At 36.8% G+C, this 27446-nt stretch overlaps 2 protein-coding genes across 14 annotated transcripts in view; one reads left to right on the top strand and one right to left on the bottom strand.

Annotated features, from left to right (window-relative positions):
• usp7 (ubiquitin specific peptidase 7 (herpes virus-associated)) overlaps positions 1 to 20532 on the top strand; it is a 33703-nt gene extending 13171 nt beyond the window's left edge. For 7 of the 11 annotated variants that reach the window (XM_079894840.1, XM_079894841.1, XM_079894842.1 and 4 more), the window contains 18 exons: positions 6366 to 6510; positions 6694 to 6824; positions 7043 to 7177; positions 9675 to 9776; positions 9887 to 9992; positions 10152 to 10244; positions 10359 to 10426; positions 12147 to 12247; positions 12337 to 12490; positions 12676 to 12743; positions 12844 to 12952; positions 13061 to 13138; positions 13273 to 13373; positions 15307 to 15406; positions 15580 to 15699; positions 15805 to 15876; positions 17410 to 17500; positions 19037 to 20522. In XM_079894840.1, the coding sequence (XP_079750966.1) occupies positions 6366 to 6510; positions 6694 to 6824; positions 7043 to 7177; positions 9675 to 9776; positions 9887 to 9992; positions 10152 to 10244; positions 10359 to 10426; positions 12147 to 12247; positions 12337 to 12490; positions 12676 to 12743; positions 12844 to 12952; positions 13061 to 13138; positions 13273 to 13373; positions 15307 to 15406; positions 15580 to 15699; positions 15805 to 15876; positions 17410 to 17500; positions 19037 to 19143 (1881 nt within the window). In that variant the 3' untranslated portion in view covers positions 19144 to 20522. Of the gene's footprint in view, positions 1 to 6365; positions 6511 to 6693; positions 6825 to 7042; positions 7178 to 9674; positions 9777 to 9886; positions 9993 to 10151; positions 10245 to 10358; positions 10427 to 12146; positions 12248 to 12336; positions 12491 to 12675; positions 12744 to 12843; positions 12953 to 13060; positions 13139 to 13272; positions 13374 to 15306; positions 15407 to 15579; positions 15700 to 15804; positions 15877 to 17409; positions 17501 to 19036 lie in introns of all 11 variants that reach the window. The other 4 variants (XM_079894844.1, XM_079894846.1, XM_079894839.1 and 1 more) reach the window with 1 other exon arrangement.
• Positions 20533 to 21305: 773 nt separating this feature from the next.
• On the bottom strand, positions 21306 to 27121 carry litafd (LITAF domain containing). Of its 3 annotated transcripts, none has more exons than XM_079895125.1 (5): positions 26979 to 27121; positions 23077 to 23144; positions 22814 to 22924; positions 21728 to 21902; positions 21306 to 21645 (listed from the first exon to the last, which is right to left on the bottom strand). In XM_079895125.1, exons 2-5 carry the CDS (start codon positions 23120 to 23122, stop codon positions 21531 to 21533), a joined length of 447 nt encoding a protein of 148 aa, XP_079751251.1. In that variant the 5' UTR covers positions 23123 to 23144; positions 26979 to 27121; the 3' UTR covers positions 21306 to 21530. The 3 variants fall into 3 exon arrangements, with proteins under 3 accessions (XP_079751251.1, XP_079751249.1, XP_079751250.1); XM_079895123.1 differs by having other exon boundaries at positions 23077 to 23147; positions 26979 to 27062; XM_079895124.1 differs by lacking the exon at positions 26979 to 27121 and adding an exon at positions 24356 to 24372 and having other exon boundaries at positions 23077 to 23147.
• Positions 27122 to 27446: the final 325 nt, after the last annotated feature.

Below are 27446 nucleotides of genomic sequence, written 5' to 3'. Positions count from 1 at the left end.
GATTTTTTAATTCTGTGTATACCGCAACATGTAAATAAGTAGGCGTGGTTAACTCGCGTGCAGCGTGCGTGAGACTGAGACACTGATATTTGTCAAAGAAACATGAAGAAAGACCAAGAGGATCCACAAAAGGAATTACGTTTTCAAAATGAACGTGATATTTTCGGGGGGGAAGGCGCAGAAGTCAACTAGAGCAGTGCAGCACACTGAAAGTTTAGAGAGACGCACATGCAAACGGGGCTTACTTGACAACAAGTTCATATATCAATATTCTAACGAATAGAAATAACCTTAAATAATGTATCTATCCGTCTCTTATGTGTACAGTTACTTTCAGAGAGGACGCGCAAGCGGTTGCCGTGGTAATGAATATTTCCAAAATTCCCCAGCTTAACTTCCCATGTAAATTTACCGGAAATTTTCTGCCCCTTTGCAACCCTAGTTTTGACACTAAAGAGGTACATAAAAATTTCTAAAATTGTCAGTTTTTAGTATGAAAATGAACACGTTGGATGTGTTAAGACTGTCAAAATACACATTTCTTTAAAAACAATGTACGAGATATAGCCATTCAAATTAAATTTCTACCTTTTGTGTTCAGGTCCGTTGTAACTCAACAACTGTGGCTTTACACATGAAATTATGCATAGTTTTTTGTTTACCTATTAGTTGGATTTGTCTCAAATTACTTTACTGTGAATAGGCCCAGAGGGTTAATTCATGCAATTTGTAATAATTTATACAATATTATTGTTTTGACAGAATTATATTACACCTAACAAAAATGAACCAAATCAGGCACTGGCACAACCAAAACTTTGAGGCAGCAGTGCCACAGTTTTCATTAGGGGTAGTAATCACAGGGTACCTTACGTTACACGATACATGGCTCACAATAGCGATAATATCACGATAAAGCAATTTTGCGATAATCGATATATTGCTAGACAATCCTATAATGATACATCACGACATCTGTCGAACTATGAAAACAAAATGCCTTTTGAAAAGGTTAAGGGCAGGTTTTCTCTTTATTCAAGTCCAAACTGTTTTTCACACAAAATGTTTTTCAGTTTAATTAAATCAAACATTTTATGCTTATACATTTTAAAAGTTTAAACTTTTCTTTCTGTGTAAACTGACACATTTAACTGCTTATTGACTTTTAAATAAACCTGGATACGTTTCTAAATTTACCAACCTCTTTTATTTAAACCTGGGAACATCTCAGTGTTTACCAGCTTCCTTTAAATAAACCTGGGAATGGTGTTGTCAAAGGTACAGACTTTGGTATTTAAAAAATGTGACACTACCAGAATTCCCCCTAGCATTATTAGAGGATTCTTAAACGTCTCTGACGGATCTGCTGATAGACGCCTGCTTTCAAACGCTCCTGTGTGTATCTAAACGCTCTGTGAAGAGTGTCAAAGATGTCTAGACAACCTGTTTGTCCCATCAATGGTATAAAATAGGGCTGAACGATTAATCGCACTTTACATGTAATCGCACTTAAATCGAGATGGCTTATCATGATGTTAAAATCGCAAAGGCTGCGATTTTTTTTTTTGTTTTGTTTGTTTTTTTTTTTATGCGCAGCTTGTCATTGATGTACGGCTCTGTAAACGCTGCTCCATCTGAAAGCACTGTGAGTTTGAGTCACTTATAACATGCATTTGAAAAAACAACATGTCAAACATTTTTCCAAAACATGAGAAGCATTTATGAACCTCTTGTCCAACAACAGACAACATTTAATAACATGCATTTACTACAAACTCACTTCATAACGACAGTTGAGCATCCTTCTGTGAGATGATGTGCCTTCTTACTAGGGATGCAACGGTACACGGTAAAATACCGGACCGTTCGGTCAGCCCTGCACGGGACAATCTACCCTCGTGTCCCGCGGTACTTCGGTTTTGCCATTGAGTTCGCGCTGATCCTTTTAGTTTTTGCTTTAGGCGCCGTTCACATATCGCGCCTAAAAACGCGTAGAAAACGCTAGGCGCGCCGCGTTCTCCTTTTTCCAAAGCGCTAGGGCGGTTGCCTCCGGAGGCGTCGGTCGTTGCTAAAGCAACCATCAGCTGCACTCTGTTCGGTTCTTGTCACGTGACCTACGGTGCGCTTGCGGCATTCTGAAAAGTTGAGAATTTTCTGCTGGGGACATCGTTAGTGCCAACCGGTCTCGCCTTGCACCAGACAGTGTTGATAGACTCATCTTTTTGCACAAAAATCTCTCAATAGTGGATGAGTAAATAACATTGCACTTTGTATCCTGAATGCAGTATTTTTTCATTATATTATTTTGCTCTGCTTTTTTTTATTCAAAGCACAAGCTAATTTATGTTTGTTAAAGGTAAAAGTGCACTTTTTCTTTCACATTGATCACTTCATATACCAGTTATCAAGGTTTGGAATTGGGATCCACTTGAATATTTTGAAGTGTGTTTGTTTACATTTTGTATTTCATATAAGTGATAGTTGAAGAGGTTGTATTACTTAGTGTTGTTCAGTACAGACTAGAGTGTTAATTTATTCCATACATTGATGTTCTTCCTACTGTGACATTCTGTTTATGCTCATAAGAAAAATAAAACATATTTTTGGGATGAAATAGCAGTCTCTTTCTGCACAAAACATGTACCGAAACCGAACCGAGACCGTGGCCCAAAAACCGAGGTACGGACCGTACCGTGGGCTATCTGTACCGTTGCACCCCTACTTCTTACACAGAATAAGGCAGTCGTGTATTTATAAGTCATGTTTAATCAAAGCGTTTCAATCTTCTGTTTATTCTGCTACAGCGATAGGGATTTCCTGGAATGATGCGCATTATTGTACTTCTGCGGCGGGGCATATTTATCGTGTTTGTATGAGGGCGCCCTCTGGCGTACAAATGGGGCAGTATTTACTACCAATCAGCCGCACTCCACTGTCAAGCTGCGCATAAAATAATCGCAGCCTTTGCCAAATCGCGTGCGGTTTTATTGCGATTTAATCGTTCAGCCCTAGTATAAAAGCCGAAGTGCGTCCAGACTTGGGACTTAAACGTGGCTGGGGCGTCTATTATTTTACTTGCACTTCTGTTAAAAACCTCCTTTTCCTATGCTAGTTAACTTATGTTCATGTTTCCCTCATTCATGTGTTGAGCGCTACCTCAAGGAGCCATGAAGTAGCGGCGCTGGGAGCAGGAAAATCTATTTAGAGCGCCTTATTTTATTCACTAAAATATCTATATTTGGCGCCAGCGTATAGATTCTCGTATCGCACGGAGAAGGACAACGATATGTCGCCTAGGGCTGTGCCGGTAAACTTGACAAACGCACCACTGCGGTTGTAATGCGCCACCACGGTGGCTGAGTAGCACCGGCGGTGGTCCGCCAAAATCCTTTTTTTGTATGTGAATGCTGTTTTACATGAATATTATGACAGGAGTGAAGCACAAAGCTTTGTTTACAAAATAAATAATAGGTTAGCAATTAAATGTTACATCGCAGCCATGGAAACATGTGTCTTCCTTTGGTTTTCTTTTAATTAGTCCTATTATATTTGCATTCATTACTGTGGTAAAGTAGAAAAACACTGTAAGAAAGCCTACTTTTTTACTTGCCCGTCAAATTCTTTTTAACACTGTTTGTGCTTATTTTACTTAGCGCGTCAAGTTTATTTATAAAACGCGTTTCACATTGTGTTTTTTTTTTTTTTTTTTTTTTTTTAAGTTTAGCTTTCTCTGGCAGCGCAAAAACAAACATAGCTTAAATGTCTTACCTCTGTGGAAGATAAAATTCGCTCTTCAGACCTTTTACAAGTAGAAGAAAACATGAAGATGTATATTTAATAAAGGAGATGGTCTTTCTACTCGTGTCCCACATCCCTGATCCCTCTCAAAGCGCAGAGCGGTAGGCTTTGGCTATATCACACGTCTTTGTGGAAATAATAAATTAATGTTTTTTTAAATATTGAACGATTATATTATTTAAGTTAATATTATTTACTGATATTTATTTCAATACTTTACAGGCTTTAGTGTGATGTTTCAGTGACGGAAGTGCTCAAACACACATGTCTGTTAGGTCACCTGATGGAGTTTTAGGTCACCATTAGGTCACTTGATGGAGTTTTTCGGTTCCTTGCCACTGTTGCCTTTGGCTTGCTCAGTTGGGGATATTTAATTTAATCAATCAATAATACTATAGATCAGCATTACCAAACGTGGACGTTTTTTCCACTAGAAACAAACCTTGTTGTGCTATTTTGATTTAATACTGTGAAGCTGCTTTGATACAATCTGTATTGTGAAAAGCGCTATACAAATATACTTGACTTGTTACTAAATTGATGTTTGAGCCTCCGTTAGAGGTGGGCGATATATCGTTTAGACGATAATATCCAAATTGTTGTCTGGACGATATGCAAAATTGGGATATCGAATATTTCATAATTTGTACAATCCGACCCCCCAAACATGAAAAGAGCTGAAAGAAGTTAAAGAGAAAACAAATAACGCACACTATAACCTTCTAAACAATTATATGTAGCGATTTTTAATACTGTAGGGCAGTATTCCCGGAAGCAACCTCCGAGTGGCTCAGCCCATGGTCCCGTGTCGTCAAAAACGCACATTCATACGTAAATTCGAAATAGTGCGCGCAGAAGCACATGCGCAAAACCGTTTTGTAAAATGATATATGAATTATTTTAATTTTATCATATGCCATTTTACAAACCTAGCCTACATTTTGCGCATGTGCTCCTGCACGCACTTTTTCAGTCACAACACAGCAATCAGAGGAGGACGCGCTGAAAACTGTAATGCTGTTCTCTTCCTTCATAACTCGTACTGAGAAGGTTTGAGTTGCAGAGGAATTTGTGACTGTTTCACCTGTTCAACCACATCAAAGTTTCGTAATTAGTAAGTCCGTGCTTTTTCTCTTTTTTTTTTCTTATGTGCTGAAGGGCCGCTGTGCCTTGGTGAAACGGTGTTTGTACGTGAAGAGCTCTTTTCAAAACGCCATAAACCTAAAAAGCTGCCTCAAAGAACCAGAAAAAGTAATGATTATGAATATGTAAAATATTGCAATAAGACATTTTAATTGTTTATTAATTTCTGTGTCGGCTGCAAAGATGAAGTTGACGATATAGGCTATTGACTCGCGATCTTCTCAGTAGGCTAGTGAATGCACCGGAGAAATGCACATTTATTAGGCTACATAGTTTTATTTTGTTTTGGATGGTTTTGTTTAGAACCAGCTTTCTGTAAATATATTTCACATTTTTTAGGCCTGTGAGGCGAGTAGGCTACGGTTCGGTTCATGATGAAATAATCTCCAGTTCAAGCACCTTAGGCTATGTTGTGATTGCTAGACTATTTACTTTTTATGTATTAAATCCAGGAAATTGGTTAATGAAAAATGTATTAAAATTAAGATACAATTAATACAAAACGAAATTCGTTTTAAAGAAAGGCTTTGTGCTTTCTGTTTTGAGGTCTCTGTGAAAGTTTGAAAGTCTGCCGCTTTCAGAGCACTCGCGTCCGGAGAACTGTCACGTAATATTTTTTTTTCCTCATAAATGCAAACACGAAAAATTAAAAGACAAAATGCTTTTTTAAAAAGACAAACCATCAATTTTTTTGGGGAAAAATGGATGGATTTATTGCGTTTTGGGGAAAAAATGGATGGATTTATAGCGTTTTGAAAAGAAAATGTTTTACTTTGAATTTATCATCAACAATATTGTTGTTTGATTTAATAATCACTGTTGCAAGAGGTGCCTAGTTCGTTTTTTTTTTTTTTTTTTGTAAGTGGAAAAGTAGGGGCTACCTCAGATTCTGTTTAGTTAGCTCCTTTGTTTTTTCTATAGCCTACAATAATAGGTCAAATGCAGCAAGTCAAAAGACCAACTGGACCTTCTTTGCCAGTTTGCACACATTTCTTTGAAGGATGGCAAAAATATCGTCTGAATATCGATATCGAGATATTGAAAACAAATATCGAGATATTCATTTTTGTCAATATCTCCCACCCCTAGCCTCCGTTTATTATTATTATTATTATTATTATTTTATTAATTGATTATATTAATATATATTTTAAAAAAACACCCCCCAACCACCGCACCGGTAAAAAAAACTGCCACCGTCACAGCCCTAACGCCCTATTGATATTTTACCACTAGTTTTCATAGTCTGGAGCCCTGCATTGTGTTTGTTTGTTTGTTTGTTTTAGCTGTAGCGTTTAGTCTGGTAGCAAACATTGTTTTGACTTTGGCATTTTGTTTGATTTTCTCTGGACTGGTTTATTCAATTAATTTCCACATGCCTTCATAATTTTATTTCCAGACGTAATGTTTGTTTGTTCTTGCAGTGGTGTAAATTTGACGATGATGTCGTTTCACGGTGCACTAAAGAAGAGGCCATCGAACACAATTACGGTGGTCACGATGATGACTTGTCAGTGCGTCACTGCACTAACGCTTACATGTTGGTGTACATCAGAGAGTCCAAGCTCAGTGAGTGCCATGAACATAATTAAGCCTGCTGTGAGGTTAATTTATGATGTTATCATTTTAGCACAAGGTAATGTGGACCTGTAGACGCTGACAGCAATCCAGCTCTTATGAAAACCACCCTGTCTTAGGGCATGTGCTTGTCCTCTGTCCATCTGTGCTTATAAGTGCTGTTGTCATGTCCAGGTGAGGTCCTGCAGCCGGTCACAGACAATGATATCCCCCAGCAGCTGGTGGAGAGGCTGCAGGAGGAGAAGAGGGTGGAAGCCCAGAAGAGAAAAGAGAGGCAGGAGGCTCACCTTTACATGCAAGTACAGGTATGGAGCCACATTATGTCCAACCAAACCAATTAATCTTGGGAATGCAAATGTTCCTTCTAAATGGAAGACTTATTTGTCCACTTGGTGTGCCAGATAAAATGGTCACTTCAGGTCATGTTGGCATAGGCCTTATGGTTTAGATCTTTAGAGTTGGATTTGTAAAATAATTCCAAGCTACTTTGTTTGTGTTTAAACCATCCTCTGTGTTCCTGTAGATGGTGACAGAAGATCAGTTCTGTGGACATCAGGGCAATGACATGTATGATGAGGAGAAAGTAAAATACACAGTGTTCAAGGTTCTGAAAAGCTCCACTCTGGCTGAGTTTGTCCAGAACCTTTCACAGACCATGGTGAGCCTTCACTTGACAAGTTCCTTGGATAACATCTTTCTCTTTTCATATCCTTACAATGTTAGAAAAGGAATTTAGTAAAAAAAAAAAATCTTCAGGGAAACATGCATTGAGATTGAGTTTGCTCAAGCAACTTTTTTAATCATCCTATGTGGTTTTACCTATCTTAATTTATTCATTCACACTGCAAAATGTCTTGCCAAAATTTCAGCCAATAAATACTTGTAAAGCAACTATAGATTTTTTTGTCCTCAGTGAATTATCAGTTAGAAACAAATGTTTGTTACTTATAATAAACTACGGTGCAGCCTCATCGCCATAAGAACTTTGATTAGCCCAAAGCAGACTTCTTATTAGGGATGCACTGTTACCGCTTTTTCCAGAACGAGTCTGATACCAATATATTTTTTTTGTATAAATCAAATTAGTGTGCTTAGCAAATAGATATTTCCTTCAGTTATTTTCATGCCTAATTATGCCTGTTAAAATGTATTATAGGAGCTACTGTTACATTCACTGATCATATTATTACTCTATCACTATTTTATCTTTAATTTAATTGTGAATACTTAGAGCTGCTCCAGCAGGGCTCAACCAGTCAAGTGCAGTGAGTGGTTGTCTTTTGTTGTTAGATTGACATTGAGGACAAAGACAGCAGTAGGCTTATTTTGATGCTGTTACTTTAAGAGCTGCACATATCCAACATACTGTTACACACGCATTTTCTTTTCAACGGTTTACGTTCACTTAAGACATAACCGTCTAAAGGTGATGATACACAGGGCAACATTTTGAGCAATGTTCACAGGCAATGCCCTGTGTATCATCACCTTTAGTTTCACAAGAATACTTGCCTACATTTTGCTATATTGTCTGAATTTGTCCATGAAAGAAAACTCTATTTAATAGGTTATTCGTGCTGTCTGAGAGGCAACTTTTTGGTCACGCACACAGAAAACCTCTTGAAAACTTCATGTGCTTTCCGTACCGCCTTCCTGTAATGTAGGGAACCACTTGTTATGCATAAATCATGCAACAGTTCATGTTTTTACTTGCACATACATTTTAGTTTTATATACCGCATGTGTGGTAAATCAGTCAGCAATCAAGAGCATGCAATAGAAGTGTGCGCTCTCTCTTTACCGTCAGTTAACATTAGTAATATGTGCCTTGTACCTTTTGCTATTGCCATATCCGACCGAACTGCAAACTTTCCAGCGATGTCTGAAAAGGATATGAGCTCGATGAGTCTGTGCCGCTGCTATTTAGGTGTAAATATTGAATTAGTTTAACATTCTATTAATTCGATTACATTTACTTCATAGACATCCTTACCTGATATATCCATTCTGCTCTCTGTTTGCTCTGTTGTTGGTGTTTCTTTGTCACAAGCATTGTACTGTACACACGTTGCGTGGTATCGGTTTAATGAGTCCCAGTAAACAAGCGCAGAATTGGGCCTGATACTGGTATCGGTGCTTCCCTTCTTATTACGTCAGTGCGTTCTGACCATGTATGTGCTCCTACCGGTTATCTTCATTCTTTGTTCACACAGCGTCATACTGGTAATGTTACAACTTCTCTATACTGGTTATTTGCCAGAACAGATTTACTGGTATTTTTGAAAAGGTTTTGTTCGCACAAGACCCCTTAACGGTAATTTACCAGTAAAGACTGTATAGCTGCTTTTCCACCGTCGGGCCAAACCGTTCTATTCCGTACCGATCCGGGCCAGCCTGTACGGATATGGTTTCATTTTCCACTGTGGTGCTGATAACAGCCGCTCTTTGGAATGTAATATAAATGCATCAGTCTTTGCCTAGGTAACGCAAGGGTTTACTGATGATATGTGATATAAATAGCGAACGCGTTATAGAGGATAATCAGATATTTATTTGTGTTTACATCTTTTAAATAGCGTGCTTAGCCAGCCGCAGAGAAACTGGTAGCCAGGCAAGTGGCCAATCCCAAGTGGTGACGTCAATACATGTATTCTACCAGAGGTTCCTGTTAGCCAACCGTTATGAAACGTTCAGTTTGTAATTGTGCCGTAACAGGCTTAAGTGGAAACATAACTGGGACCGTTTCTTATCGTTCTTAAGCCGATTTTCCAACATCGGGCCGAACGGTTCTATCTGTGAAAGGGACATTCATACATAGACCTCAACCCTGAAACCTGATTCGTGGTGACAATCAACAGACAGTGTAAAAATGAGGATCACCACTCAACATCACCACACAGCAAATAACTGATGACAGTCAGCAAACAGCAAAAGTATAATCCTGCTACAGTAACCACATAATTTATTAATGCTGCAATGCATTCTGGGAGCTTGCAAATCCTTAAAATCAGCAACATTAATTTTTAAATGAAACTGCATTAGGCTAGTTAGGACAAATTCTCATTTTGTTGGTGTTCACTTAATGCCTGAGGTTAGTTGCATTTCTTTTCTGGTTTGTCCATGGAGATGGTCTCAATGAATTTCAATTCCTCCAGGGTTTCCCGCAGGACCAGATGAGACTGTGGCCAATGCAGGCCAGAAGCAACGGCACTAAACGGCCGGCCATGTTGGATTATGAAGCAGATTGCAACAAGTCTGTAAGTCTGTGCACTCATATTTTTAAATATCCGTACTTTTTATAGCATTCTTATTTCATATTTGGTTCTTAATGCGAGAATAAAGCTGTGTATGTCAATGTCACAAACAGATGATCGACTTGAGCGATAACGAGAACCCATGGACAATATTTCTAGAAACTGTAGATCCAGAAATGGCCTCCAGTGGCGCGACGTTACCCAAGTTCGACAAAGACCGTGAGTTTCAATGTGTACTTGTATATTATGAATATACTCAGAACATTTATGTTTTAGTCTGTAAATGTTTCACATTTCATTTTATTTTTATATAGAACAAAAGGCCTACAAAAATCTTTCAGTTCTGATTAACCTTTTAACCTTGGTTTTGATTTTCAGATGACGTAATGTTGTTCTTGAAGATGTATGATCCAAAAACCAGAAGCTTAAATTATTGTGGACATATCTACACACCTATATCCTGTAAAATACGTGAGTAATAAAAGCTACATATAATAGGATTGTTCTCATGAAGTTTAAAAGATCTAATTAAACAGAAGTCAATCCTTTATTACGTTTAATCCATTCTAACCCTGACCCAAACAGGAGACTTGCTGCCCGTTATGTGTGAAAGAGCAGGGTTTCAGCAGGGAACTAGCCTTATCCTCTATGAGGTAAGACTGTTGGTTTGAATAATCTATCAATTTTTTTTTTTTTTTATAGAAAATAGTTAGTAGAAATGCATTAGTAATCAGTAATTGGTATGACTGAAAACATACATATATTTGTAAGCTACAATTGAATTTAGGCATTAGAACTAGTGGTCGACCGATACTGTTTTTTTGATGGCTGATGCCAATATCTTAGAGAGCAGGATGGCTGATGGCCGATGTAAAGACGATATTTTTGTTATATACTTTATATTTATTTTAATCAATTTTTTATACATTTTAAATAAATTATAAAACAAATCTTTAAAATAAACATGCTTATACTTTAGATGGCAACTTCTTGAATCTGCAATCCTATTACAGTATTTTTCACAAATAAAGTAATCATTTAAAAATATATGAATATGTGAATAAAAGAAGTAAACACTGTAACATTGCACTCAGTAATCTGGTAATATTGTGCGCACTGGTAATCATATTTTTTCAAATAAAGGCAAGGTAACGCTAATATTACATACAGCACACAGTGAAAACGATATGAATATGACACAGTGGGCAACTGGATATATCGCAGCATATTTTAAAATGAAGGATTTAAAGTTTTTCGATCACGTCTCCTGTGAAGCTGATCTTCTGTTCGCATTCACTCACTTCGCACGGACCGACCGTCACTCGCAGTCGCACGTTTATGCAGGCTACAAATGCACACTTCACAAGATATCACAGCTGGATTTCATTAACTCTGCAAGGTTTGTAAAATTAAATGTTTATTAGATATTCAGAGATTTGTTTAAATGATGTAGATGCGCATTTGCTGAATGTTGACCGTAAATGAGAAAGTATTTTAGCCTAATTGTTTGCCTTTTCTGTAACAAATAATATAAAAGCAACACTTTACTTTTTCGCATACCATTTACTTTCTTTGTTTACCAGTTCTAACAAAGTATTAGATATTACTGACAAAGATCGTAAACTAATGAAGACGGAGAATGTGAGTGAGCGCTGTGTGATCAGCCTCTGCCGTTCTCTTCTCAGTCAAAATAAAAGTCCCGCTTCCAACACATCGGCCAATCAGAAAAACTTATCGGCCGATGCCGATATTTTTAAAGTGCAAAATATCGGTTGACCACTAATTAGAACATTATACTAGAGCAGCATGAAAATATATGGTTTGTATTTACTGTTCAAAAGTTTATGGTCAGTAATTTTCTTCTTTTCTTTTTTTTACATGAGAATAAGAGGTTATAATTAATATAAAAATAATGATGCATTAAATAAAACTTTATTCATCAAAGAAGCCTGAATTTTTTCACAAGGTTTCACAGAAATATTAAGCAGCACAACTGTTTTGAACATTGATCATAATAAATATTTCCTGATCACCAAATTGGCATATTGGAATAATTTCTGAAGGATCATGTGATACTGAAGACTGAAAGGCTGCTGAAAGTTCAGTTGTGCCATCAGGAATTTTGTCAGGAATAAATTACTTTTTAAAATGTATAAAAAGTATTAGATTTCAAATTGTAATACTTTACAGTTTTACTGCTTTTACTGTATTGTTGATCAAATAAATGCTGCCTTGGAGAGAGTATGAGGCCCTAAACTTTTGAGCTGTGGTGTATTTCATGCATTGTAATGGTTAGTATAAATGCATTCTGCATAACTAGGAATTGGCTTGAAATAGGGACCTATAGTTAAAACATGATTCATTCTGTTACAGGAAGTTAAACCGAATTTAACAGAGCGAATACAAGACTATGATGTCTCCCTGGACAAGGCTCTGGATGAGCTGATGGATGGAGACATAATTGTGTTCCAGAAGTAGGAATGCGTCATCTTAATTCTTAGGCCATTTTGCACAGGTTTACATGGCCTTGAAATCGATTGTTCTTTTGTCGTTTCACCACCAGGGACGATCCTGAAAATGAAACCAGTGAGCTGCCTACTGCAAAAGACTACTTCAGAGACTTGTACCACCGTGTGGATGTCATCTTCTGTGACAAGACCATTCACAATGACCCAGGCTTTGTTGTGACACTGTCAAACCGAATGAACTACTTCCAGGTTGGTATGGATGGATGGATGGATGGATAGATGGATGGATGGATAGATAGATAGATAGATAGATAGATAGATAGATAGATAGATAGATAGATAGATAGATAGATAGATAGATAGATAGATAGATAGATAGATAGATAGATAGATGCAAGCAACCTCTGAAAATTGTCATCCTGGTTCATTTTCAGGTGGCAAAGACTGTTGCGCAGAGGTTAAATACTGACCCCATGCTCCTACAGTTCTTCAAGTCACAGGGGTACGTCTTCTAATTTTTAGTTTAATGGGACTTCTTCACCCCCCACTCCCCCACCCCATTTGCATCCATGAACCTGAATTTTTATTCTCCTTCCTCTCAGGTACAGAGATGGTCCAGGCAACCCACTCAGGCACAACTATGAAGGCACTCTCAGAGACCTGCTGCAGTTCTTCAAGCCCCGGCAGCCTAAGAAGCTCTACTACCAGCAGGTGAGAGAGAGGCCTTATCTTCCACTTGGCACTCCTCTAAGGGAATATGAGATCTGCTAAGCCGTTACGTTCGGGGCATCTGATTTATTCATGGTTTTCCTCCCACAGCTCAAGATGAAGATCACAGACTTTGAGAACAGGAGGAGTTTCAAAGCCATATGGCTCAACAGTATGTTTCGAGAGGAGGTAAGAATGTGCTGCAATAATTCTACATTGAATATACCATTATGCCAGTTAACCCTACTTATTTACATAATGTACGTTTCCAGCATGTTTAGTACACTTATCAGTGTGAATATTTTATCCCCTTTTTGCATTAGGAGATCACACTGTACCCTGACAAGCATGGCTGTGTTCGGGACCTTCTGGAGGAATGTAAAAAGGCAGTGGAGCTCTCAGACAAAGGCTCAGAGAAACTGAGGTCTGTTTATTCTCATTTCAGTGAAAATTGAAAGCCCTGAATAATGGAAACAGGTTTTCTGTTATAATTTTCTCAATTTGAAGTTTTTTTTTATGAATCATATCAATTCTTAAATCCCATGAATTGATCTTTTAGTCTATGCTGTTTTCAGTTGATGAATAAACAAAACTATGTAGCATCTCCCATCCAATAAATCGCAATAGACTTTGTTTCATATCAACAGTAAAAAAAAGCTTGAGCTTTTAAATTCTGCCCATTTTATTATGAAATTCAAACAATAAACACCATTTTGGCACTCTTTAATGTGGCGACAGATGGCTGTGGTACCTCAGTTCAAGCGAAGCGGCAGCACGAAGCACCAAGAACCGATCATCTCTTCCGTTTACTACAAGTTACAGCATGAAATAAACATGAATGAACATCATGAAGATATGTTGAAAGATACAGTACAACTTACAGAAATCCATATCAAAATGCATTGAGACATACCTTATACATTAACATTGCATTTTAAAAACACAGATAGATAGATAGATACTAGATAGATAGATAGATGGATAGATAGATAGATAGATAGATGGATGGATAGATAGATAGATAGATAGATAGATAGATAGATAGATAGATAGATAGATAGATAGATAGATAGATAGATAGATAGATAGATAGATAGATAGATAGATAGATAGATAGATAGATAGATACTAGATAGATAGTTCTAATAAACAGCCAATATCCTAGCAATATGCACGCTAAAAAGAAACTAGTTAATAATGAAACTTGGACCCTAAACTAAAGTGTTAGTTTAAAGTATAAGTGTATGTTAAGTATAAAGGCCCAACCCTCCTATACTTAATTTTCTGCCTAATTTTCCATATATATGTACAAAAAGGTGCAGTGAGGCATCTGCATAAAAACCAAGGAGCGCATTACTGAAAGATCCTAACTTTAGAATCCTATCTTATCTGTTACCATGTAACCATGGCAATTTCAGTTAGGAGCTCATTTAGGACAAAAGCTATTACAAAATGACATTTCTCAAGTGCATAATCTTAACTACGGATAGGAAAAGTAGTATTACAGAAGCATCCTAACTCCACAAAAAATCCTTAAACTGTTAACTTTAAAATTATTTAAAAGCCAACTGTAAAAATCACATAATAGCCCTGTCTGAGAATGGCGTCACATTCATTAATGCTACAAGATGAAGAACAGTGATGTTTGATGGTGGAAAGACTTTGTGAACACCCAAATGATGTGCTGCACTTTGACAAAACTCTTATTCTACAGGAGAGTGTAATTATTTGTCAAAGGATTAGGCTTTCTTTTCTACCAAGCTTATCAAAACTTCACTTATTGAAAAGTAAAAATTATTTTGTTTCTCCGTTCTCCAGTTTTTCCGTTTTACTTCACAGCAGCTGTTTGCTGTTTTTGGTTGCTTGGTAACAGACCTGAGAGTTGTTTACCGAACTCGATGGAGGGGTTTAAGATTTCCTAACTACAGATAAGATGAGATTTTATAAGATAGGATAGGAATCCTAAATCAACTTAAGATTTGCTTCTGTAATTTAACTCTTGAAATGGAAATCTTTTGTTAAAGACTGTCACTTCTGATCAATTTAATGAAACATCCCACTGACCCCAAACTGTTCAACAGTAATGTCCAAGTATAAAGGGATGCATAAGAATTTCCAAGCGTTTCATTTTCTTGCTATAGATATAAGCATAGAGACATTTGATGTTTCATGCAATGTTAATGCACCTTGCGTGTTTTGAAATTGATGAGCCTTATAGATCTCTTGAATGTGAATGCATTACAAACTAACGATCCTGAGGAAAATCAGCCAGTTGTCTTTAATCACTCAGTGATGCTGCTATACAAGACTCCTTTCACTTACCACTTCTGATATCATTCTCTCTTTTGCTCTTATAGGCTGTTAGAAATTGTCAGCTACAAAATTATTGGGGTTCACCAGGAAGATGAATTGCTAGAATGTTTATCTCCAGCAGCCAGTCGAACATTCAGAATAGAGGTAAGGATGAGCTGACACTCATCAGCCCTCAAATCCCATCATTCACTGATGTGCACAACAAAGAATCTATTCCCTAGTAAAGCCTTGTAAAGTAAAATGATTTGGAATCTGAGAGTTGCCATTTAATTGTGGATGCTGTTCCCTTGAAACAAGTTTAATGTCTTTCGTGGCAGGAAATCCCTCTCGACCAGGTTGAGCTGGACAAGGAGAATGAAATGCTGATTCCAGTTGCACATTTCCACAAGGAAGTCTTCGGGACATTCGGAATTCCGTTTTTGCTCAAGATCCGTCAGGTGTGTTAGCTGAGTGTTCGCTGAGTGCATGTGTAGGTGGATTGTGGTCATTTGTTCGGTTTGCATGTGTCGTGTCCTTTTTAATGCGTGCATTTATTGTGGCAGGGGGAACCCTTCAGAGAAGTGATGAAGAGAATTCAGAGCATGCTTGACATTCAGGAGAAAGAGTTTGAGAAGGTAAGAGCAGCAAATGTTAATGTGCAAAAACATTTCCAGCTTTGAAAATTCACTGATACAAATGCAAACTTAAGGTCACTAGTGACCCAAGGTATGTAATAGAGCAATTATATTTTCCTGTGCAACAATATTGAATCTCTACGTGATGAGAATGTGTCAATCATAATACTACCTTGGACATGACATGGTTTAATGATTTCCTGCAAAGCAAGTGCACAATCATATTAGCATCGTTTAATGGTGGATCTGATGACAACGCTCTCAGCTAACAATTTGATTTTTAATGATAATGAAAAATTATGAGTAATGTAAGGCTATGCGATTCAGGATCCGTTTCTTAAATTATTGTTGTTTTTAAACTAGTGGTGGGAATCTTTAGGCACTTAATGATCCAATTCAAAACCATTCTTGGCCTACTTTTTTCTTTTTCTTTTCTTATTAGTTAGTTTACCAACTTTACATCTTACATTTATTTGTACTTTTTTTTTTTAAATTTAATTACGTATGTAACTATAAGTAGCTACGTTTTACATGGCATACAATTGATTTAATTGTTAACTTTCAAGAACTTTTAAATGTAGTTTCAGAACATGCAAGCAGAGTAAATAATAGAGGAACAAAGAAACATATTACTAGCATTAAACAGTGTGTTCCGAATCTAAGAGTGGTTTCAGTATCTGAACATTTTCCAGCCAAGAATAGTGAGTGATTATTCTCTTTCTCAGCTTTGCTGCTGCTCAGTTATTACTGATGCCAACGGATCTAATATGTCACATTCACACTAATGTACAGCTCTATTTTGACGCATCAAATGTTTGTCCCGACTGTCTGATCCATAACTAAGGCATAAATGACTGTTTACGTTAATTTTGCATCATAAATGCATTTTGAGATGCAACCACTTACACGGAGTCGCACAGCTGCTTCCCTATTTTAAACTATTTATAATAAATTGTTGTACACTATAAAATGGCTATAAATTAAAATATTTAAAATACTTTTTTACTTTTACTTATTACTTTTATTTATTTATTTTTTGTTATATAGTGACTCAAATTATTTGATGGAAGTATTACAGTAACAGTGCTTTGACTATTTGTGTGCCTGAATTACTAAAATATATACAGACTGGAATGTATGCATCAATGATGTCAAAATGTAGTGTAATATATAATTTTATTATTTTGTAATTATTAAAATATCAGGGATCTTAAATGTGCCTTCTGGTTTGCTGAAGACCTGAATATGTAATAATGATTGAAACATTTAAGGTTTAAATGATGGTCAATTAAATTGTATTTATTTCCATTTGCTGACGGTTAAATGACACTGAAATATTGACTAAATTTAAAGGACTTAAAAAATAAATAGTTTAGACAAAGTGCCTTGTAGACAATGTAGAAAGAAGAAAAAAGTAAATGAACCATGGTCACTATTTAGCAGATCACAGTCCTGATTCAGACCCAAGTTAGGTTTCACCCAGACCCCACCAGTCATTATAAAATAAATGAATATGGTTTTATTTTATTTTAGTTCAAGTTTGCAATAGTCATGATGGGCCGGCATCAGTATATCAACGAGGAAGACTACGAGGTGAATCTGAAAGACTTTGAGCCACAGCCAGGTATGTCACTGTTTTTTCCTCAAATCAATATACATGTGCCATGGATAAATAAAATGGATTAGCCTTCGCCTGGACAATAATAAAATGATTTTAACTAGAAAAGAATACAAGAAAAACAAAAGTGCTAGTTATTAATGCATCAATATTTTTGAAAAAGAAACGGCTAAAATGAAAATTACCGTTTCAAATAACAGCACTGCTGTTTGAGCTGCGTGCGCTGAAGCAATATATGATTACCGATAAACTGACTTTATTACTTCATTAACTTTACAAACACATCCTATATGGGGTAAATCACAGATATACACGACATAAACATATTACAAATTACAATTGCACAGAACAAAAGGTTTTGAATAACTTGACTGGGATAGTCATGACGGTGTAACTGTTATCAATGCTCTAAAATAATTTTATGTAGCATGTATGACAGACTTGCGCTGCACATGTTGCTCTTAACTGTATTTTCCTTCGCAAAGTGATTCCAATCATATTTCAAGCATTTCAAAACCATCAGTGGTGAACAGTGCTCATCTGAAATGACTCAGCTGAAGGAAATAATCCATAATTTATCTGCTTTAAAGGACAATTCCGGTATTTAACACTTTGAGTCTATTTTATAGTTTGTTTTGGATGAACAAGAGTGGTGGACAAAGAAATTTTGACAATGGTTCCTGTCGCGACTTTTTGACTATTTTAGAATTGCCCATGACCGCATTTGAATGGGAGTCAATGGCCATGCACAAACATGTGCTTAAAACAACCCTTAACGTTCGTTTTCAAAACTGCTACTCACCGAGTGGTTAGTGGTGTTTGTTGATGTTCGAAAAAAAGTAGCGTAGCGAAATACAGTTTCTGTCGTGTTTTATTTGGCATTTTGTAAAATCCATTGATTTCCATTGGAGGACTAATTGCTCGTTGATATTACTGCGCTAACGGAAACGGAAAGGATGCTGTTTACATTTGATTGTAGTCTTTTAGGTCTTTTCGCTCGGTTTCCTGTCTCTCAGAAGCTATGCTCGCCTCAGAAGGCTAGCGTGAGCAGAGCAACGGAAGTTGCGGAAGTTTATACGCGGTTGTGAGGTATCTGAAAAAATAGTTCCACTATAGAAAAATAAACGGATTGAAATCATACATTGCGCCGATATATTTGTTTTTAATCATCAACGAACACCACTAACCACTCGGTGAGTTGCACAGTTTTGAAAACGAACGTTAAGGGTTGTTTTAAGGACATGTTCGTGCATGGCCATTGACTCCCATTCAAATGCGGTCATGGGCAATTCTAAAATAGTCAAAAAGTCGCGACAGGAACCATTGACAATTTCTTTGTCCACCACTCTTGTTCATCCAAAACAAACTACAAAATAGACTCAAAGTGTTAAATACCGGAATTGTCCTTTAATGTATCTGCCACAATTTCTTATCAGGCCAATACCGATAACATTAAACATTGAACACATATCGGCCGGTACCGATTATGGTGGCCGATATATCGTGCATTCCTAAACCTTGTCATATTCTGTACTTCATCAGGGAACATGTCACACCCGAGGCCTTGGTTAGGGCTCGACCACTTCAACAAAGCTCCAAAGAGAGGTCGCTACACGTACCTGGAAAAAGCGATCAAGATTCACAACTGACAAGCCCCCACTCTAACCAACGATACTAAAGACTTTAACCAAACCTCTTGTGTGCACCACTTTTAACACCTGCTGTCTGGGTACACAGGCACCATGTATGAAGTCTTCAGCGAATGGAGTGACTGCTGATGCTCCTGTTTTTCTTTTGAGGCTGTTCGATTTGGCTTCTCTAACTATTGACTGCCTATTTGTCTGGAAGAATGAATTGGATTTTAACAAGAAAGGGGGAACAGTATGTCCTAGAATTTTGTTTTGATTTTTATTTTTCGTTGTTTTTGTTTGTTTTTCTTTTTTTTTTTTTCTTTTTTTTTTAAGTTCGTTTTTAAAAGAATTGTTACGGCAAGAAAGCTGCTGCATTGTGAGGTGGAGGCGATGGAAAGAGGAGTTATGTCATTTGCAGAAGATGAAAAGGATACCTCCATCCTTCAACAAAAAAAATCACCGCAAATGGCTGATGCTTTTGCTAGTTGCCCTGACATGGTTGTCTCATTTTCTGGTTCCTTAGTGCAACTAGTCAATTTTCATGTTTACACAATTCTTCTTTCTCACTTAGTTTGGTTGGAGAAATTCAGTTTGTCGTCTTTGGAAATCCTGTATAATAAAGTAAAGAGCCACAGCATCTGTTTTAAAATAAATAAAAATGAAATAAATTGTCTGTACTTCATCTTGCACGTTGGCACTTAATAATCCCAAGGTTTTACATTTTTCAGCACTGTTAAATGTAATCTTTGGTTGGAGTTTGATTTGCATATCCCTTTGGGTTTCTCCCTTTCTCTTTTTTTCCCCCTTCTCCCCATAAGGTTTTTCCCCCCCTTCTTTAGCTCCTCTGTCACTGGCTGTGGGATTATTCTGATGGGGAGGGAGGGGTCGCTTGCTGACGGCTCCAGATTCGTTGTACTGTTGTTGGCACGAGGCTGCAGACGCATAATAGACTGGTTTGGGACATAGAGAAACCAGCATTAATGAACCAATACAACCTTTTTTTTCTTTAAGCACAGAAGGAATGCTCCCTAGTGCATAGTTGGCTTTGTAAAAACAATTAAAATTGTATATTTAAAGAATGAACATGTAAAATTAAAAACAGATTTGTTGGGTACAGATCAATTCAGATGTTCATATTCATTGTGTGTAGTTTTATTTTGGATCCTGACAGTTTAAATTTTTTATTTTATTTTTTTCCCTTAACTAATTGCAACAGTTTGTCTCGTTTAAGTGCAGTACAAAGATGACCTGCAGATCACATCTTTTTTGATTTTTTTTTTTTTTTTCTTTTTCTCCGGTCTAATTCCTCCGTGTAGCAGCAGTGTACGACAACTCTTCCTGTATATTGCCTTTTTGCTGGAAAATGTATGTTGAATAAAATTTTCTATAAAAGCTACAGCCATGGTCCGTGGAGAATTGACTCGAGATGGTGTTTAGATTGTAATGCTGTGCTAGTGTCATGTAATATGAAGAAAAATACAGTACGGGTTCTCATTAAGTTATTGCACAGTTATGTTTCAGTTTTATTATGACAGGTCCATTTAGATGCACATATGACATTAATGTAAAGATTCAGAGGCTTTTTACAGAAGTGAAACATGGCTAAACAGTGACCCAAAGACTAAGTGAATTTTGAAAGTGTAATTTCCATTTTTATTTAACAAACGGCACAACCCTATTCTAAGGCCCCATGAATATTCCAGTTTATGTACAAGGATGACACTTTTTTTTATTACACAATTTGTACCCTATAAAGTTTTTTAGAGCTTGACATGAGCATGTAAATATTCTAGAGATTTTCCAATGGAAATTAAATTAATGTAATTTGGTTTAATTAATTTACATGAATTTTCCAGCATAAATCTCTTTTAAAAATGAGTCAATCTCATATACCCACTTTTTATTAGACCGTGCGAAGGGTTCTACAAATGAAAAATGTTGGAAGTATATTAATATAAGAAATATCTTTAGATGTTTTAATGCTTGTATTGGTTCAAATCAATTTGAGTCATTTTGAGGCCCCTTTGAAGTTTGCTGAGGGCCTCTAGCTTGAGAACCACCATTCTATATGGTGCCGTTGATGGCAAAATGGGTGATATTTACATTGTGATGCAGTAAATGTAGTTAGGCAAATCAAATTCCATGAACACCTCAAACTTGTGACCCTTAACCCTGAGTCCTTTATAGATATACAATCAAAACCATGAGTATTCATATTCATTTGTGAATGTAATAATACAGACTAAACCAGATGAACACCAAAAGGTTCTTAGTTACAAACATTGCAAAGCATGTTCATACGGGCAAGATGACATCTGTGTTGGTCTGAAAGTGTCCTTCATATAGTGTAAGGTGCAACACAAATCCATGAGCAGTGTTAAAATCTGGGAGGGGATGGGACAGGGTTAGCAGCATTTCTTCCTTTCAATGTGCAGGATCTTAGTGCATTTCGGGCATGTATGATAGACGTCCTTGAAAAACTTGGTGAAAAATGGAATCAGACAGCAGCATAAAACCAACCTGGAAGAGAGGAGGACAGTCACAGTTTGTTGGTGCACACAAGATTTGATGTTTTCATCTGCAAATTCAAATGGACTCTTACCCGCACAGGATGAAGAGTAAGCAGGACAACCAGGCGAAAACTCCCACTCTGTAGTTGATTTCGGTTAAGACCTGCTGTTGGCAGTGCGTGCAGGTGGCCATTCCTGGCTTGCGGCCCAGCTCATATGAATCATAGCTGACGAATTTGCTTTTGGCTTCAGTTGACTGGGACTGAACTACAGGAGAAGCATGTGTTAAGTAAGTATTGTCTTTATTTACTGGTCCAATAATTTCATATCTATATTTAGTGCAGCTTTGGGATTAGACCCCTTTTCCTTCCTAGACAGGAACCAGTCACAAAGTCTCGTGAGTGATGAGTTTATTTGATTCATGAATAACAGGAACATGTATGGAAGTACATTTCCAAATTCTGAGTTTATATCTTGCAATACTGACTTTTTCGTAGAATTTCGAGTTTATAAAATACAATTGTATATATATTTCTCACAATTCCAAGTTTTCTCAGACAGATCCTTTTTTATCACAAGATTAGGTGGCTCTTAGAAATATTAACTAAGAATTATGAGGGGAAAAAACTCTTGCGTGATTTAAACTCATAATTCATCACCCTGCTGAAGAAGAAGAAAAAAACAGCTCAAATCAGCCTACGCTGGTTAACTGGTTTTAGCTGGTCTTCCAGCCTGGTCATGCCTTGCTGGTTTTCCAGGGGTTTTAACCACTTCTTCAGCTGGTCAGGCTAAAACTAGCTGAAAACCAGCATGGCCAAGGAGAACAGCTTTTTTTCAGCAGGGAGAGAAAAAAGTCAGAATTGCAAGATATAAACTCACAATTTGGAATTGCAAGAAACAGTCAGAATTGTGTGTTGTAAACACAATTCTGAGAAAGAAAGTCTGAATTGTGAGATATAATACATTTTATATAGATTTTTTGTTTTGTTTTATTCCATAATGGAAACCATGCACCCTACACATATTAACTTATTTATTTAAATGTATACACAATATAAGGACCCTAATAATGGTCCAATCCAGTAAAATCCTGGCATTATCAAAACATGGGCAGTTCTTTCTCTGTGCCCATTACAGCTAACAGTTTCCCACCAATAATTAACAGGTAACAGACTGACCAGGTGTGGATGTTTTCGCTTGGATTCCAGGATCTCCAATAGTGGAGCTTTGCGGGGTGAACGGAGTGTGCACATGGTAGACCTTGACGTTGGAGCCCCTGGCACCCTCGACTGTTGATGTCAAGAGGAAAGATATGGGTAGAACATTCATATTTCCGTTCATATCTATTTCAGGTTTTCACATTTGCGTCACTGGATTGCTTTCATCATTATTATCATGAAATGAGTCATTCAAAACAACCAATGATGACTCAGCAACTTACTTGGTATGACATACGCAGGCGGGTCCCCGGTTCCGTCAGCACTCATTCTGTCTTTGGTTGAGTTTAAACTGCTGGGACAAAATAAAAAAAAAGTCTCAGAGTTTTTCCTATGGCTCAAAACAAGGCGGAGGTGGTAAAATCCTGACCATGTATTTTAATAATGAGATAATTAAATTTGTATTTCATAATTCTGTTTCCCACAGTATTTTTGTTGGTGGAGCTCGGTACCTCTGGGGGGTCCGGGGGGGCATGTATTAAGAAAATTTAATACAATTTAAAGATAAATTCATTAATCTGGTGCACTTTGAGTCACCCGAATCCGCTGTTCAAAATAAATAATCCACCGCCAACCGCCCGAACCTATGATATTCTTTGATTTAGATATCTGCATCTGATCATCACATTACAATTATTCTAATCCTCAGTGTTATGCATGATTATATGGTAACATATCACACTGAAGTAGGATGATTTAAAATGAACATTTATTTAAAATAAAAGTTCTTCTTTTGGCAAAATTACATTTCCTTAATAGCCTAAACAGAGGCTTTACTCCCTTCAAACTTAAATTGTCAATGTTTCATTACATCACTGTTGGAAAACACTCTTATCAGAATATTTTTTTTACCTTTATAAAGGGCATTTCCCTCCTAATTTTATGAAATGTATGCTCCATCTTTCATTTCAAATTCTTAATTTTGATCAATACGTTCAATTAGACACTAGGCTACCAATCAAATTAAATAATTTACATTGAAAAAATTACAACTGTATTAAATGAGATTATGTTTTAGATTAGATTGTTATAAATATTTTTTGAATGCACAAATAAGGAATGTCGAAAAGAATGATACTTTGAAACTAAACCGCCAGTAGGTGGCGGCAGACGGTCATTCATTCAAATGATTCGTTCAAACGGCTGATTTTTTTCAGAATGAGGCAGTTTATGAATGGGTCATTGAATCTTTGACTCAATCGATTCGTTCAAAGCACTGAATCATTCAGTAATGAAACATGATTTAGTGTTGCTAGAAGCGTTGTGTTTCTGCTGTGATCTTTATTTGGAACTATTTTCACTGCTGAAATAGAACAAAAATAGTCATTGCGTCAATTTGTAAGAGACTTCATTTTAACTATTTGTTTATTTAACTGTTATGAAATCAGTGTCTCGGTTTCAGTCGTGATGGTATTCAGGAAAACAGCACTCTGGTGTGATGTTTCTTAACTGTATAATATGTTTTAAATAAATGCGCGAGCCTCAAAAGCGCAACTTTGTTACCGTCAGTAGGCCTACATTAGGTAGGCTTATATTATTATCAATTATAGGCTATCAATTGCTAGCCTGGCTCCGCCCTCCTACGTACTTTCATTTTTCATTTTCCTTCAGTACTCCGTCTGGGTTTGCGATATATAGGCTCTATGCACGATCTCTTCCGCGTTTTGTCTCAGCCCGCCCAGTTACATCCGGTGCTGCGTCGGAAGCCGTTTTTGCATTCGGTGGAGATAATGGCAAATTACACTCGCTGTTTACAAGAACTTCCAGCGGTTAACGTGAATGATGTTAACAATATTGTGAGGCAGTTAGCTGTCACACCTAAGAGTAAGAAAAAGAAGGGCTTTAAATTATATATTTTGAGCTACATCGACAACTTTGAGGGTGAGTATTCTCTCATATCATGCAAAATCCAACTAGCGAATCGGTTTCTAAAATCGTTGTCTCCGTTTCTGAGAAAATTAATTTTATGAAAGTTTAGCTGCTAGCTATGCGGAAGTAAAGACGCTGGCTGAGATTCTACCGGAAATACGTCAGCATTCATGGGTTTTCTCCGGCCAAATTTTGACCGTCCAATCAGTGAACAGTGGCAAGACTCTCTACAAATTAAATGTACGAGAGTCTGGTAGGACCAAGCTAATCAATCGCCACTTACATTAAATGAAATAAAATCAGAATCATCCTTGCTTTTTCGGTGATTCCCTTATTCTTTTATATTGAAAATTGTTTTAATCAGGGCATTTGTCCGGTTGGGCAAGTAAAATTCTCTTACACTTGTCCCTTAAAAAAAAAACACACGTGTCCCGGACAAGCGTTAATGTCTAGCCCTGGCTTGTGTTTTCCTTGATTGGTTTTCCCTGAAGAGAATTAGCCTACGTTGTTGAAAATTATGATCCATGCATCACTATCGGCAAACTATACGGTTTGAGAATGGACACAGGCCAGGACCAGGAACCCGCAACAGAGCTGTCATGGTGGGGAAAAAAGGGTATCTGAGCATCCTCAGATAAAGGATGTGTTCAAAAAGTCACATTGTGAGCAAAGCATTTGAAAACTATTGTAAGTAAGAATCCATGTTATATTTTAGGATTGCTTGCTGTCTGTTACTGTTGTGAGTACAAACATCAGAAAATGCCCAGTAAAGAAGCTGAAAGGTTTTCAAAGGGGAACGCCTTTGAGTTTAGGGGAAGAAGACTGAGAAAGTCAGGGATGACATGATATGACAGTCTTCCCACAATGAAATAGTCTGAACACTTCTCTTCTTCCTGCTCAATTATCATCAATCTATGTGTAGCTGCCTGTCAACTTCATGTTAGCTATTTATGTTTTGCCAAAGTGTATACAATGCAGACATATTACAAGTCATGTGGCATTTATTTCCATGATGCCACAGTGCGGTGAACGCCTTAGATAACAAAAAGACAACAGTTTTACAAGCCCAGGCACTGATTGATACAGATGTCCACCCAAAGAAAGAAGTGGAATGTTGCTCTACTACATGTCTAACTGCGGTAGTAATACTCGACTAATTAAGCACTGATGTTTCTTATGGAAAACAAGCTCCAGTCTTACCTGAACTTCACAACCCAACTATATCAGATCAACAATGTGTAGATATAAGAACATAACAATTCCCATTAAATGTATATTTCAAAGTGTATATAAATGATTGTAAAGTTAATTGTATTAGGTGTATCAGTAGGAGGTGACCTGGAAACCTCATACAGTCTAAATACATGCAGTTATTTTACAGCTAAAGCACACACAGTCAAAAGCACTATTTATTGCTCAGGTCAGCTTTGATCAAAGCATTCGCTATGCCGTCTTTCTTAGTAAATGACAATTTAGAGCTCTGGCCATTCAAAAATGTTGCTGCAATTAGTTATAACAACTTAAGATTTGTTGAGATAACTTAAATATCCAACTTAACTAAAGTTAACTAAACTTAACATTTTAAGTCAAGCACGAACATATACTTTAAAGTTGAAACTCCACATTATTTTTAATTCTAATGTTGAAATTTAAGTTGTGATAATCACAGCAATAATTGTTCACAGTGTATAGAGCTTAACATTCAAACTAAAATAAGGCCACACAATGTTTCATTTACATTTTTACTTCTAAAAAAACATATTTTTCTAATTATTTCATCCCTGTTCTGTCTTGTACTATTCTGTACAGTTCGAAACTGCATTAGCACTTAATAACTCGTGTTACTGCCTCCTCAAGACTAATTGCTTGTTGTATTCCTCATTTATAAATCTCTTCATAAAAGATAAAAGTATTACAGTAATACCATAATGTGTTTGTGAACGGGGTAGTTAGGCCTACTGCACAACGCATAACACGATTTCACTCATTATTTTTAAACCTTTTATTGTCTTCTAATCTGAAGCAAATCACTTTTAAAATCAAAATAAATCATTTTAATCAACATCCGAGGAACATTTAGCATCGGTTCTAATTCAATTAAACTAACAATTCAAGAAAAATCCTGAAAGGAATATAAACAGCAATGCAAAACTTTTGAGTACTCAATACTTCAAACTCTTAAACCTTTTCTCAGATCATCAAAAATGCCCCACCTAAATCCAGAGGCACTGCAAAACTGTACAGAGAGCTCTCTTACCTGTCCTGTTGCTGATAGTTAGACTAAAAACCAGTTTCGATGGCGTTTACAAGCTTTTCATTCTCACCAGCTCCACCCCTGCCTACTTAGTATGCATTAACAAATTCTGTCAGGGTTTATGAATGTTCTGATGTCAGAAACAGGAAGAAGGCAGTATTTCTTGACATATAAATCACTGAAAATGTCTCTGTCTCTGAATAACCAGTTTCGCTAATAGCATCAATGGTGGGGTATAGTATATGAATGTAAATGTAATACTTCTATACAACAAATGACAAAAAATACAGCAAATTGTATTGTGGTAGCAGGTGTTTTGTTTTCACTTTTCACACCTGATATTTCCAATGAATGAAAACCTAAATATTGTTTGCTATCATGTGAAGATGGTCAGATATGGTAATCAAAACTAAGTTGAAGTTGATATCTTAAATAGTGACTCATTTACTCTAAACCTCATGTTCTCCCAGA

This window comes from Squalius cephalus (assembly GCF_949319135.1).
Source record: "Squalius cephalus genome assembly, chromosome: 1".
Lineage (NCBI taxonomy): Eukaryota > Metazoa > Chordata > Actinopteri > Cypriniformes > Leuciscidae > Squalius > Squalius cephalus.
Note: the sequence above shows the minus strand (reverse complement) of the source record. Positions and strands in the feature narration are given on the sequence as shown.